Below are 15,996 nucleotides of genomic sequence, written 5' to 3'. Positions count from 1 at the left end.
GAGCAGTTCATGCACCATGAAAATGTTGTCGGAGATGAGCCTTGTGGGCACAAAAGCCGATTAGGTGGGTAGGTGGGACAATGGTAGACAGAGCTCCTTGAAGACGACTGGCTATGATTTTGGTTATGACTTTGAATGCAACACCGCAAAAATCGATAGGGCGAAAGTGGTCCGTGGTCTCCGGATTGGCAATCTTCAAAATAAGACTGATAAGGGTGCTATTGAGCTCATTTGGCATATGACCTATCACAAAAAAATCATAAACAAACTCAAACAGGCCAGTCTTTATTATATCCCAGTACCTTTGGAAGAAAGCCGGAGGAAGTCCATCCGGGCCTGGTGAATTCAAGGGACTCATCGCAAACAGGGCGGGGTGAAATTCTTCCATTAGAGGGGGCCGGGTACAAAGGTTAAGATCATCCAAAAATATTGCCTAAACTGAATTTAAAATATTATTGAGCTCATCAGCATTGATATTCTCCAAAGTGTAAAGATCTTCAAAATGGTTTAGCATGGTGTGATACACTTCGGATTCAGATTTAGTCCATTCACCATTTGGTAGCTTAACCTTCAAGATCTTGTTCGAGTGATGACATTGGAGAGTAGAAGCATGGAAGTAGCTGGTGTTGAGATCTCTACTTTATATCCAGTCTATACGAGATTTTTGATACCACATATCTTCTTCCTTTGCAAGCTCTTTGGCTAAGAGATTCAATACACAATTAACCCTCTCTTGTGAGTAAACTGACTGTTCAATGTCTTGAAGATGGCTCAGCTCTTGTTTGAAGCTATTAATCTTACTTTGAACATGTCTGAACTCTTCAAAATTCCATTTCTTGAACATTGTTTGGCAGTTACCCATTTTCTGGTGAAGTATATGAGCTGCTAAACCTTTATAATGAATGTTCCACGCCTTGGAAGCAATACTCTTGTAGTTTGAGTGCCTAAACCACATTGCTTCGAACCTAAGGGGACGAGGCCCTTTCATTTTCCTCCATTTAAGTCCACCAAAATTGGTTTATGGTCCGATCCAATTACCGGTCGAATGAAGACCACAACATCATTAAATCGACATCTCCAAGCTTGATTAGAGAGGGCTCTGTCAAGGCGATGTGAATGTTGGCATTACCCATTCGTTTGTTGCTCCAGGTAAAGACGGGCCCCTTTGCTCCTAAATCCATGAGGCTACATCCATTGAGCATATCTTGAAACTGAAGAGAATCGTGGCTGTTGCTGCTAGAACCCCTAGTTTTTCCTTCCACGACTAATAGGAGTTAAAGTCTCCAAGGCACACCCAATTTTTGAGTCTTGTAGCTCCAATAGATATTAGTTTGTCCTATACTGCTTGGATTAGAGGTGACTGTACTAACAATGTTTCCATTAATTTTTATATGATAAGTAACAATGAAAACGCATTGCATCACCCATTTAAGCCATTTTATATCAATGCCTATCTTGAAGAAGGTATGTTAAAAAAAAAACCATTCAACTTTATCATAGGCATTTTTTTTTTTTGGATTGGTAGAATATCATAGGCCTTACAAAGGTCTAATTTTAGAGCCATGAAGCTGAATTTTCATATATATATATATAGAGAGGCATACGACGCAGAATTTCATGACCAACATATACGTTCTCTGAAATTTTGATGGGATGATGGCAGCATCTGGGTATGACTTATGAGAAACCTTAGGTCCAGTTGTAGTCTTGTACCCAAAATTTAGGAATCATTTAGCATACCACGTGGCAGAGCTTTACGCTTGAGGGATCGACAAGAAAAAAAAAGGAAGCGAAAAAAAAACCCTGAACAGTAAGCAGACGTCGAAGTAGAAACTTGGGGAAGCTCTCAAACACTAGAGGTAACTAAGTAAAAATCTTAGCAGAAGGAGATCAAAACAGTCTGCCAGAAACCCTATCTATTTGTTTATACCATCGAACAAGTAGCAGAAATCTGCTTAGGTCCTGATTGGTTCAATGGTGAGATTATCTTCCTTTCCTGTTGTCATCTGTTTGTCTGTGACCAAATCTACGTACACTGCAGTTTTGTTTGATAAGACTCTCTTCCATTTTATGAACTCATGTACTAAATAAAAAGATTTCCTTTATCTCTTTAAATGTTCTTGTTGGATTTACAGGATCAAGGACCCGGTCTCGAAGATTGTCTGAAGCTCCTGAAAGGAGAAAGAGACGAACAACGGCTAGTGGGTTTACTTATGGCGACCAAATTTTGCAAGGGGGACGACCATGCTTCCATTATTAGGGTTTATGATGCAGTTGGAGTTGGCTTTCTCGACCGACTCCTGAAAACTGGTAACTTCTCGCATTCCCGCACACACTTTATTGTTATCTTTTGGGTTTTGCATTTTCATTATTGCTGTACTCTGTTGTTGACGGTCTACTGTTTGTTTCGTTAGGGATGGGGAAAGGGACTATTAGTGTTAAGGAAGGTGACAATCGGGATGCCTATTTACAACTTTCTGTTACAATACTTGCTGCATTTTGTCGTGTTCCTGATATTGCTTCATCCAAGGAAATGGTATCCAAGGTTCCTCTCATACTGGAAATATTGTCGAAAGGGTAGGATCATTCGCCCTGTACTGGTTTATGCATTAAATTGGTTGTATTGAAAGGAATTTTAGTTTGTGGATATTGTTTAATTTCTTTCAGATATACACACAAGTTCTTATGTTTCTTATTCTAAATCGAGATAGACTTATTTAAGAACCGTTTATGCTTCTTATTCTTGTTTTGACGGGATGCATATGGCTCAAATGGAGACCATTAAGGACAATGATGAGAGTCAAATTAGTGTAATTGTTGGGTGAGGCCCAACAGCAATGCGATATGGACCATATGGTACAATATATGCTGATGTTAAGGTTTAATATTGAATTATAGGTAGATCAACTATTGGAGCCATACATTAGCCGGTAAGTTTTTCTCAGCGACCATTTGGCGAATGCCAGTGGAGGAAGTACATGAAAAATTGGAAGGGTCATGTTCAGCAATGGGGCTTTACCTGGGCTCCCTTCAATTATTCCATTGTAGTTATGATATTGACCTGCGTTGTTTCTTGAGAATTTGTACATTCTGATGTGAGATGTTATCCACCTCTGCTTAGAATTCTGAGACTAATAATCCTGGCCTAAGAGAAGAGAGAAACAATTACTTTTCTGATAAAGTCATTATTTACCAAAAGATAACTGGTTATGAAGATCAAAGTCCTTGGTGGAACATGTTATTGTGGTTATATTTAGAATTGAATTTTTAGGGCTTCTAACACAAAAGATCGTAACAATTTTGTGGCCTTAGTACAGTGCTGAGCAGTGGTCCATAATTTTTGTGTGACTGGTGGACCTCTTTCTTTATGAAATTTGGGTATGTTGGGGGCTTCCCACTTTTGAATGGTTCCTTGTACTTTTTCCTCTTGACTTCTTAAAAAAAAAGAGGAAATTATCAGGAGAGAGAAAAAAGATAGATCAAAACAGTAGTAAGTTTTTTTTGGGGATGGGGGTGGCAACAATAGAGTAATACCTGAAGATATCATATGGGATTCACTTGAAAATACAGTAAACTGATGCAAAATATATATACTCAAAACTCTGAATCAACTGACTGATTATGCTGGATCATCTAATCTTAGAACAATAATGCCTTCATACGGTTCATATTGGCATTGTCAGAATTGGTGGTGACCATATCTACTTCATTGAAGCTGGATTGGTGATGCAATGCAAGGCGAGTCCAAACAGGCCCCTAGATAGTTCAGATGGGTTAACATATATCCCGCCCAGACCAAGGCCTTTTGTTGGCCATCTCTTTTGGTGATGTTCAGGCCCATATTTGGGCCCATGTGTTGGTCTTACTAAGCCCAAGTTTCTGCCCCAAGAAGCCATTGAACAACAAGTTCTAAAGATGAGATTTTGACAGATTTATTGGCCCCATAGCCAGCTTGCGTGGGGATATTCTGGAGTTGGTTGCTACCTTGCGTGGGAAAGAGTTTTTAGAAGATTTTTATGGGCCCCATTGGAGATATCAAGTTGAAGGAGATCTTTTACTGTCATAACTTAGTTTCTAGTTTGTATTGAGCAATACTTAGTTTCTATTTTTGTAACCAAGTCTAGTTACTAAGTAGGAGTTTCTTTTAGAAAGTAGACCTTTTTTTTTATGTAAAAGCAATATTGGAGTTTAGTTTCTATTTTTCCTAGAGACCTCCACGCATGGGGGGTCTTAGTTTGTAATAGTTTTTTAGTTACAATTTATAAATACAATAAGGGACATCTACCCCCATCGGTTTTGAGTATTGAAAAGAAAACTTATCTTCTCAATAGAGCAGCAACTTGTGGTGAATCAAGATGCAACCCTAGGTTGGGTTGTGGTGACACCTCCCTTGGCCTTCGGTGGTGAAACCAGGTCAACCTTTCTTTCTTCTTGTCTTCTTCTATTTTATTCTTCTCAGTTCAGCGATACTCCAGCAGATCCCTTCCACTGTCGTGGCTTATAACCAGGTTATATCAGTGCTGTTTATTATTTATTTTAATAATTGTAACTTCTCTTCAACCTCCTAATCGATTCTGAAGTTTTCCAGCCTTGTTTGTGCCTGCGATAGGTTTGTTTTGACAACAGATTATTATGTTGATCTTCAGTCCATGATTTTGGAAGATTACCGTTAGTTTTTGGTCAGATCTAACTGTTAGTTTGTGGTGAGATTTTGATATGTTACTCTTCCCTTTTTCTGCTCTCTTGGATCCCAGTTTGAGTCTCATCAGACTGCTGGATCAAAAGTTATAGTTAGTTCTCTTAATTTCTATTTTCTGTTACTGTTTGTTTCTCACTTTCTCCCAACCCCCCCGTTGGATTAATCTGCAATTTTGAGCATTCATTCTGCATAACAGGAGGCCTGTGCTGAATGAAAATCAGAGCTGTCTTATAAAATTTAAGAAATATTTTATTGGACAGTCATATGACCGGCTATGATGTATAGTGCGGAATGTTGAAGAAGCGTCATATAGATAAACTCAGTGTAGCTGAGATGAGGATGTTGAGATGGATGTATGGCAAAACTAGGAAGGATAAAGTAAGGAATAATCATATTAGAGCTGATTGGGAGTAGCTCCGATACATGATAAGCTACAAGAAAGTCGCTTGAGGTGGCATGGCCATGTTTAATGGAGGCCTTTGGATATTCCATTATGGAGGAGTGATTTGATTCAGATTGAAGGAGCTAAAAGAGCAGGGTAGACCTAATATGACTCTAGGAGAAGTGGTGAGGAAGGACATGCACAACTTGGGCCTTATATCAAGTATGACCTCGAACAGAGCTGATTGGAGGGTAAGGATCCATGTTGCCGACCGCATTTAGTTGGGATAAGGCCGAGTTGTTGTTGTATTCATCATAACATTACCTTCATTCGATGGGGATTTCAGTCTCATCCATTGGTTTAAATTAGAGTTGTCAGTCATTCTATATTCTGTCCACATATCATGTTTGTTGGCGAGGTTCAAGAACTCGTCTCAAGTTCAGGTTTCGACCTGGCCAAAAAGCGAGTTGGGGTAATTTATTTTTTTGTGAACTCGATGGCTGGTTTCGGTGTGTTTTGGACCTACTTTGGTCATGAAAGTTGGTATACAGCCTATTTTGGGCCATTTGAACACAATGACACTATCAAATTTTGAAAAATCAAAATCCAATTAGGAGTTTCACTTAGTGGGAAACCAGGATAGACACTTATGCTAGAAACTAGAACAAACAATTATTTATGTCTATCATTTAAGGAAATGAATTTGTATTTCATTTACTTAAGATATTATTCATAAATAAACAAATACCCCCTAGTTGAATCCAATAAAAATAGTTAAAAAATAAAATTCCAAAAGGATAAAAAGTCAACCCCCTAGTTCAAGAACAAAAATTGGATTTTCGGCGGTAGGTGCAATTTTCAAGTTTCTAATGCTGGGTTTTTTCTCAAATCTAAAAATTCCATAAATCTTAATATGGTAAAACATTACTAAAAACCAAAAGTGCGGTAAAATATTCATTTGTTTTACTGCCCAAAAAAATATTTTCATTCAGAGCGATTTTGACAGCATTCGCACACACCAAATTAAGTTTTTGAAAGCTTTACAACAAGTCCAGGATTGCTTAAATCTGATTTATATAAAAAACTTAATTTGGTGTGCGCGAATGCTGTCAAAATCGCTCTGAATGAAAATATTTTTTTAGACATCAAAACAAATGAATATTTTACCGCATTATTGGTTTTTGTAATGTTTTATCATATTAAGATTTATGGAATTTTTAGATTTGAGAAAAACCCTAACATTAGAAAGTTGAAAATTGCACCTACCGTCGAAAATTCAGTTTTTTGTTCTTGAACTGGGGGGTTAACTTTTTATCCTTTTGGAATTTGATTTTGTAACTATTTTTATTGGATTAAATAGGGGGTATTTGCTTATTTATGAATAAAATCTGAAGTAAATACACATTTACTTAAATGATATTAGGCATAAATAAGTGTCTGTATACCAAGGTTTGCATAAATTGGTGTCTGTATACCTAGATTTCCCACCAAGATGACTAAAACCACCGAGATCTCGCCTCTCGGTCGAGATCTGGCACTCATATAATGGTGTTTGGGTCGAAATCTCGGTTGGGATCTCGACCCGACCTAGATTTCGACCGAGTTGGGGTAAAAATGGATTTCGACCATCATCTCGTCTCGAGCTTTTGAAATAGCGAGATATGACGAGATCTCACAAGTTCTTGTTCCATGTTTGTTGGTTCCTTGTGATTCTGTCTTGTGGGTTTGTATTCTAATAACTCTATGTTCCCTTCCCTAGAGCACATCAATTGGATTGTGGTGCTTGTATGGGTTATGATTCATGGAATCAAGGGTGATGCTGTTGCAGTTCAGCAACCTCAACCTGTAAGCGGTGTGTGCTAAAAAAAATCTTTGATAGAGTTTTTTTTTTTTGGGGTAATACCGGATTCCCCCCCTCCACCCCGCGTTCTGTACTTAAAAATATGCCCTTAGCATTTTTCACAATAATTTTCATGTTTGAAACATTTTGATTACATTTCCAACTAGACAAAGATCTTTTGAATTTGAGCTATTTGGGGGAAGGCATGGCCAATTTATCAATAGAATTTCAGTGGTCTGGTTCAACTATGCCCTATTTGTCTTATGTTCACTAATAATTTGTGGCTTTTAGAAGTTAATCAAAGTTCGTTCTTATATTTGTCAAATTTAAAATTTAGGATTCTGTTTTTCTGCCAGCAAGTGATTAGGCAATTGAATATTTACAAGTTTCTTTTATATTACTTGTGGACTAAATAACTGTTTGAAAAAGGTTATACTGATCAAATGTTCTGTAATATTGTAATATTTACAGGTTGGGCCTATCTTTTTCTGAAGAATGCTATGAAATTCTATTTCTAGTATCAACTGCTTCTGACGATGGACCTACAATACTGTTTGAGTCTGGAGGCATGAATGTGCTTTCTTCTTGCATGCATGCCTTGCCTGATGGTATTTTCTTGACTTGCTAAAAAGTAATTGATGGTAATACTTCACTGTAGTACTATATTCTGGAGCTGAATTCAATCATAAATGTGCAACAATTGTATATTGAAGCCTTGGTCTGTTGTGCAATTTTCAGTTCTTCTTAGTTCTTTTTGAGGTTTAGCACACTTTCTGATGTAGGGGAAACCCTAGGGACGAGGGGTCCTACAAGGCTGGTTGGGTAAGTTAGACTAAAGGTAATGTCCTAGGGAAAAGTTATGAAGACAGACTGGCAGCAGCATATAAAGATGATTAACATGAAGTAAAATAGATTATAAAAGAGTAATAAGCAATCAAAATCCTAATTAGAGGCAGAAACATGACAAGAAAAACCATGGGGAAACATGGGGATAGGGACATGGTATCAAAACACTTAATTGAGTGCAACTAGGTTCAAAGTTCTGAAAATAATAAGTGCTGTGATGAAAACTCTAACATGCAGCCACTAAATGATAGGACAGCAAGCTAATCAATGCAAGCAGTCCCTAAACCAGGTGGTTAATTAATAACAGTCATAAACAGGGGAATAATAGGCACAACAGAAACTGTGGGGATTGGGGATGTGGTATTCATGCAATAAAAAAAAAGAAAAGGATATTGAAGTGCATTCAATGCCCCAAAGTAATGTGCTGTTAAGAGATTAATATAAACTGGGAAAAGGGGCAGAATCAAAATTCAGGGGGGGGGGGGGGAGGCGGTTTGGTGTCCACAGTAGCAGCAGTAAATAAGAAAAGGGAAGAAAATAAGTGAGAGAAGAGAAGAGTAGATTCAGCAGAGATAGAAAAGTTCGTACCTGGTAGCCCCAGGATTCCCTCTTCTCCTTTCTGGTCCCCCATTATCTGGTATCAGAGCCAAAGGATCCGACCTCCTCCTCTATCAATCTCTCTTCTTCCCTGTATTCTTTTTTCCCCATTGCTGTTCGACCCTTCACACCAATATCCCATCTCCTTCCCATCAACCACAGCAACCCTTGTGATTCCCATTTTTTTTTAAAAAAAGCCTGCGTCTCACCCTCCATTTCCCATCCCTCTCCTTCGACCCCACTGAAACCCCAAACCCACATTCCCTTTCGCTCCTATCTCACTGTAACAGCGAATTAAAAAAAAAAGAAAGTCGAAACCCTACTGCAAACCAATCGAACCACCCCTTCGTCCCAGTGTTCAGCAGAGATAGAAAAGGTCATACCTGGTAGCCCCAGGATTCCCTCTTCTCCTTTCTGGTCCCCCATTACTTTCTATGGTATCTTCCTTGCATATGATTCATAATGCAAAGTATCTTTTGGATTATGGACCAGAGGACCCTCTAGTTAAGTTATCCCTTGTGCCACTTGATCTGTATATCAATATAAAGTTTGATGGCTATTGCACCTTTCCTTTCCTAGTCATTTGGATCACAATTAACTGTTGTTATTGGTCAACCTACGTTGTGTAAAACCATATGTGATTTATTTTTATTTCTATTGTCTACTCAAAATTTATGAGATGCCATTGCTGTGAAGGTTCTCACTCGTTCGAGCTCGCCATGAAACTTGTGCAGCTAATGCTGGGTAAACTGCCTCTAGATGTCATTAATATGGAATATCCTTCGGAGTTGTCGCGTGTGGTGAGTCTAGTTGTTGTTTTGCCATTTAATATATTTTATGTTTCTGGGAGAATTTGTTCTAGTGATGCACCCTCACCCTCATTTTGATGAATTTTGTTCTAGTGACATTTTTGTTATTATATCAATGCCAAGTTCCTTTATATCCTTATGTTTTTACTTGCGCCATTAGAGATTCTAAAGTGTTTCTGTTAATTCAGGTGGCTGCAATAGCTAGGCAGTTTGCTTTGCTGCACAATGCCCTCAAATTTGAAGCGCTCCACCTACTCTCTGCCATACTTCCCTCAAAAAATGCTGTATGAAGGCTCTCTTTCTTATTTCTAGAAAACATCTTTTACTACAAAATATGTTAACTTGCACTGATGTGTTTATATATTAGCCTACTTTTAATTCCTTCTCTTTTGGTTACAAGAAGATACTAAGCACCATAAGTTATTGGTTAGATTATGGAATCGTGAATACTCACTTGTTTACTATTGGGTCTGCTGCATTATGCTATTACCTCAAAGTCACTATATATGAGTTGTAGTTTTTACTCTTGTATAGGTGACAGTGTAGCAGTTGCGTTTCATCTAGAGCATATTGTGCTTAGTCTTACATAGAAAGTCATTCAGATAGCTCCTTATTATTGTTCATGCGACTCAAAACATTGGTCAAACACTCAATCTTTGTATTTCCCAACTTTGATTTCTCTGTGTTTGTATGAAATGGTTATATCAACCTATAAAATGCTTTCGTAAGATTCCTCTCTTAGGCACATTGCCATTTGTGTTGTTATTTGTGACTTATGTTTATCAACTTTATCTTTTAAATGTCCTGAAGTTTTAATCCTTTTAAGTTTATAGATATTTAATGTCATCTTGCTATTTTTTTAGGCATTGTTGCATGATGCTCTCCGTTCATTGTTAGACGACACTTGGGCAACCTATATACGTGTTGGTATTGTGGCGGTCTTACAGAATCGTGTTGGTATGATGAATTTCTTTGTTGATGCAATGTAGAAATACTGTTACCATAAGTACTTGTAGATTTAGTCCTTCTATGGATGCTGAGCTTTTAAAATGTACAATGGCCTAAAATGGAAGAATTCCTTGATTTTATGGATCGTATTTTTATTTATAATTGTAGGGGTCATTCCACAGTTGTCAACTTTTGTGGTAGGTGTCAGGATACCCTAGGGTTATAGTGGCATTGGTCATGGATTGTCATCTACCAGTTAGGCTCATTGCTTGTAATGTGGTCCATATCCAAGCATGAGGGAGCTTGTTAACAAACTGCCATTAGGAAATGAATTTATCTTCAAATCAGGAAAGTGGTGGTACAGCACTGGGGATTCTCTTGTTGGAGATAACTCATGGTGAATGTACTTCTTACAGACAGGAATGAGCATATTGATTCACTGCTCAGAACAATCTTGACTGCCAGGTCAAAATGGTCTGACATCCATTCTGGTTTTGAAAAGAAAATCATATGGGTAGGGTTTTATTTATTTATTTTGGGATACTGTAGGGGTTTTATTAGTTTTTCTTATTAAAAGAAAACTATATGGGTTGTACCAGTTCAGAGAAGTTCTTGATCAAAACTTGGATTGAAGGTTCCAATGGGTCGACTTTGCTCTGGTTGGTATTAATGGTTAGGTTGAGTCATTGGGTGGTACCATGGCTCAGAGTTGGTTAGAAGTGTGGGGGAAAGGACATAATATCCTATAGCAAGTTCTTAATATTTTATTAACAAATATTAATGATAAAACAAATTGTTCAACTACTTTGTTTTGAGTCCTGTGGTTTGGGTGTTCTCACTCACTGCCCAATGGGTTGGTTTGGAGGTTATCCAACCTGAGCCCAGCCCAATCTCCATCTCTAAATCAAGCTGCAGTTTAAAATCTTGACCATGCTGGGTCATGCACTCATGCTAGTCTGATCATGGCAAATCTAGGAGTCCATTGACAGCCTTCACCTTTACGATTTTCCCTGGGGGTGTTGTGATGCAGGAGCACTTCCTTGGACTGGGTCGGACCTGTTTGAGAGCCCTGACCGAGAACTGGGCCCGAAATAGATTTTTGGTCTAGTAGGATATTTAGGGAGATATTTTATTTGGGAGAATATATTGTAATATTTTATTTTGGATAGATTACATATGAGATAGCTTCCCTATTTCAGTTTCCTTGTTTAACTTTATTTTACTTTCATAGATTGATAATAGTTGCAATTTGTAGGAGTCTTTATTTTCTTTAAATATATGTGTGCCCAACGAATGGAAAGATAGAATGAGAATCATTTAAATAATTGATTTTGAGTTGCTTGGTATGTTACACCCCACCCAAACCAAGCCTGGGTTCATGTGACTGAATGTCATCGACATTCACATAATCACCAGGATCACATTTACAGTGGTTCTAATCACAGTTAAATCACAAGAATTAAATATTCAGATGCAGAGGAAGATCAAGTATATAATGTAAATGTCAAGATTATATCGGAATCCTAGATGATAAAGTAATAATCAGTATCAAATTCTTGACTTTACATCCTTTAATATGTACCTCATATAATCAAAAGATTATTTACATCCAAAGTGTTCATAAACATAACCAAAAGAATAAAGTCTGAAGCAGCTGTCACATCTGACAGAATCCACTGAAAGCACAGCTGTCACAAGCGCAGGAGACATCATGCTCATTTGGATCGGCACTCCCAAGGTCACCACCCAGATTAGCAATGGACAGAGAGGCATCAACATCATGGATCATCTCCGCCTCACTTGCAACATCACCTAAAAAGAGAGAATTCTCGAGGGATGAGTATCAAATTCTTGACTTTACATTCTTTATTATGTACCTCATATAATCAAAAGATTAGTTGCATCCAAAGTGTTCATAAACATAACTAAAAGAATAAAGTCTGAAGCAGCTGTCACATCTGACAGAATCCATTGAAAGCACAGCTGTCACAAGCGCAGGAGACATTGTGCTCATTTGGATCGGCACTCCTAAGGTCACCACCCAGATTAGCAATGGACAAAGAGGCATCAACATCATGGATCATCTCCGCCTCACCTGCAAAATCACCTAAAAAGTGAGAATTCTCGGGGGATGAGCTCCACTGAGCCTAGTGAGGGGAAAACACAAAAACATACACACATAGTCCATGAAATGCATGACATATTTTATTATCAAGAATCACGCCTAACAAACAAAATGCTTAAGTCTCATGAGGGTATATATGCTAATGCAACACACTAGGCTGTATCCTTGGTCTCGGAAATTGCACATCGGTCACCCAGCGATACAACCCTAGTTGCAGGTGGAAGCCTGCCGGTCTCGGAAATAACACATCGGTCACCCAACAAACCCCCTTGATAACCCTAGCCCTCGCCCGGTTTCGGAAATAACACATCGGTCACCCGAGTTTGGGAATGGCATCCCGAAAATAACACATCGGTCACTGCCATTGGTATCGAACACCTTATGCCCTGTTGGCAAGGGGTGTAGCACAGGGTACAAGTCCTAGGCGTATGCTCCTATTCATGATGAATGCGCATGCGTGAGGGTGTAATTCGTGTCCATATCACGTCCATACAAACACACATGACATTGATCAACATTCCAATATGCATCTCAAGTTTCTCAACAATTCATACATCACCACCTCATGCTCATCATTCAACTATCCAACGTAACTTGTGATATGAAAGATGATATGCGATTCACACATGATGCAGAGCATATTGATGCAACATACAATTAAATAAAATATCAGAAACACTCATAAAAGAAAACAAACTTCCTCCTCACCTGACTTTGAGTCGGTGAACAATCCTGGAATCAAGCCCAATAAGAAAACCCGTATAGGCCTCACTGATCAAATTATCTCTAACGAAATACAAGTGTAATTATAGCATTGTTAGTGTAAGGTTGGACTCCAAGTACCGAAACAAAACCATCAAAGACTTAGTCTGCAGAGGTCACTGGATGCTCTAATCAATGGTCGATGCAGAGCTCGGATTTTGAGTTTTGATTCATCCAAGTTGAATCAAGAACCGGACTTCGAGAATCATCAGAGGGGAAATCAAATATAGGCTATGATGGGTTGATTGTAGCCCTAATCCCTCATTGATTAACAAGATTTAGCATCCACTTAGACAAGTTAACCAAAAATCTGCGTTTAGAGGTGTTTGAACAATAAACCCCCAGATCCTAAGTTAAATGCATATAGACTAGGTTCATTTGGTGTAGGACTCACCGAGGAAGAAGCACATTGATCTTTCCAGCTCTATATGTAAGGGTTTAGCTAAGGGTAACTAAGTTCTTACACCTTAGATCATGAAATACAGCAAAAAAGGGAGAAAATCTGAAGTCTAGTGTTCTTACCAAGCTCTAATGACAGCCGGTTGCAACTAATGGCAGCAAGAACTCTTCACTTCAGCCCTCCAGCTCTTCTCTCTCTTCTACCTTCTTCTCCACAGCTCAATTTCTAAATTAGGAAAGAAATGAAATGAAATCTGAGCTTAAGATTCTATTTATAGCCTTTAGTCACTGAGGCCTGTTTGCCTGTGCAGCTTTAAAATATAAATTGCATTAACTCTGCTCATCAGGCTAGGTGGCCCACCATCACCACTCTATGAGGTGTCCAAAGTAGGTGATAGATCTCACAATGTGGTGAGACATGAGCAAGAAGACCCGACACATGGCATGTGGGTCCTACAGGGTTTTAATGCTAAATGGCAGTTCAGCACCACCGGATGATAATGGATCGACCTCTCAGATCAACCGGTGGCTGCTGCTGAGCTTATTCAGCAGGCCTTTGCCTCAAGACCTCAACCAACTCATTGAATGAATTTTAAAACTCACCTCTTGGTCCTCAATGGTCATTGTCCATAAATCACCAATGTCAATGGGTGCCATGGTGGGAGACATCATTCCAAAATTAGTAGTTCGACCCAATTCAGGTGCGGGTATGACATGGTATGGTGTGGAAGAATTGATTTTGAATTGCTTGGTGTGGTGTGGGCCTGCTGGCCATCGTGCTCTTCTCCCTTATCTGTCTTCTTCTTTCTCTCCCTTCCTCCTGAGAGATCCTATTCCTCTCTGTCTAATCAGATCTTCTATGATCAACTGCACAGCCAAGAGGACCAGATTTATCCATCAAAATTTCATCTCTGAGGTTAGTTATACTCACATACGGTTACCCTGTTTTTTTGGTCTTGTTCCAGCCTGCAAGTCTTCCTCTTAAGTCTTAATTTCTTATTTCTTTCTCTGTTTGTCTTCGAACTTCATTTACTTTCACTGATTACCCGTCTCTACTGGTTACAAGCATTAAACCCCATCTACAGCCCTGATCTTTGATCCTTCTCTTGCCAAACTCGTGTGTAGGCCTCCATATGGGATGATATTGATCCAACTAGTCCAATGCAACTGCATTACATTGCATGAGGTCTAGATTCTTGAATGTTTTTGGCAAATTTGGATTGGGTTTTTTCTTAAAATATAACAACTGCTACTCTGCTAGTATTCATTTTGAGAATTTATGTACTTACATGACATATTTGGTCTCTTTAATTCAAATGTAATGCAAATGTAAGGGCCGTAACCCAGTGCAAGTCTTGCTTTCTTCCTGTCGGGTGGATTGGAGTTAGTGGTGACAATCTGTTTTTGATGATTATTTGAAGTTAAATTTGTGTCACTGAATTTGCAGCTGCTTCTGAAAAGCTTCAGGCTCTTGTTTTGGCCGAGTCCATGATGTCCATACTCGGGGAAATCTGGTTGGTTAGTCAGAAGAATGTACCTGATATTCAATGCCCTGTTCCAGTTGACAAGTAAGTCTTGAAGTTCTAATGATGGTGTTCTTTATCCGTTCTTATATATTGGCTGACATGGTTATGTTTTTTGTGTGCTTGCAGGTGTCTATTGCTTGTCTTGGAATCCTCAAGGGTTGAAGTTGCTGTTCTTCTCAATGACATTGCCTACTTGAAGTTTGAAGCATCTAAGAGTTCATCAGACACAGCGGGTACCATTCTTTTGAGGAAACGAGACCTGGCCACAGCATTTTCATTGATTGAAAAGATAATTAAACTGATTTCAAATGACACTGGAAGTGGAGGTACACATTTTATTTGTTTACTTTGGGTGAATCATGTCTATGTTAGTTGAACAAGCTTGCCTGGTAGGAATTATCTCTAGATTTAACAAATTTTGATCTTTTTAGATGAGTTCTTTTTCAACTTGAATTTCACTATTAATCAAACCCAATTGCAAACAAGGGGAAAAAAAAATTACTGTCTTTGTAACTTTCTCTAAATATTTCAACAGTGTCTCAAAATTTTCTATTTGGTGTTAAAGAAAATTCTCAAAGATCTGTTTTGTCCTTCGTAGTTGCCTTCTTAGGGAATTAAGTCCTCATTATGTTTTTCATAGATGCTGAAGATACATTATTGTTATCATCATGGTTTAAAGTGTCGGTCCGGATCGTATCGGCCGATAATACAATACATACTGATCTGTAGCTTATTTTAAAGAAAATAATATGTTTCGATTGGAATCATATTGTATCGGCAAACACGGTCCAACAATACAATACGGACCAATACGTACTGATACTTGTGCTACGCACATTAAAGGGTTCTGTGAGAGTATCGATACATATCGGTATGTATTGGTCGACACGGTCGATTCCAACCGATACACATCGATGCAACCATTAAAGGCCCATGTGACTATCAGACTATGATTTTGTTTTTGAGATCAGAGATTAAAGGAGATTTCTCAGTAAAACTTGATCTTTGTGTTTAAATCATGTTTTTTATGTTAGAGTTTATGTAATAGGGTTAGTTTAGTCAC

The 15,996-nt window shown here is 38.4% G+C and overlaps 1 protein-coding gene across 1 annotated transcript in view; it reads left to right on the top strand.

Moving 5' to 3' along the window:
• Window positions 1–1,871: 1,871 nt before the first annotated feature.
• Window positions 1,872–15,996, top strand: part of LOC122651478 (neurochondrin) — a 47,828-nt gene continuing 33,703 nt past the window's right edge. Inside the window, exons 1-9 of the mRNA XM_043844872.1 lie at window positions 1,872–1,977; window positions 2,136–2,310; window positions 2,415–2,577; window positions 7,393–7,529; window positions 9,061–9,164; window positions 9,362–9,457; window positions 10,037–10,130; window positions 14,855–14,975; window positions 15,060–15,259. Of these exons, the coding sequence (XP_043700807.1) occupies window positions 1,975–1,977; window positions 2,136–2,310; window positions 2,415–2,577; window positions 7,393–7,529; window positions 9,061–9,164; window positions 9,362–9,457; window positions 10,037–10,130; window positions 14,855–14,975; window positions 15,060–15,259 (1,093 nt within the window). The 5' untranslated portion in view covers window positions 1,872–1,974. The remainder of the gene's footprint in view (window positions 1,978–2,135; window positions 2,311–2,414; window positions 2,578–7,392; window positions 7,530–9,060; window positions 9,165–9,361; window positions 9,458–10,036; window positions 10,131–14,854; window positions 14,976–15,059; window positions 15,260–15,996) is intronic.

Source organism: Telopea speciosissima, chromosome 2 (assembly GCF_018873765.1).
Source record: "Telopea speciosissima isolate NSW1024214 ecotype Mountain lineage chromosome 2, Tspe_v1, whole genome shotgun sequence".
Taxonomy (NCBI): domain Eukaryota; kingdom Viridiplantae; phylum Streptophyta; class Magnoliopsida; order Proteales; family Proteaceae; genus Telopea; species Telopea speciosissima.
Note: the sequence above shows the minus strand (reverse complement) of the source record. Positions and strands in the feature narration are given on the sequence as shown.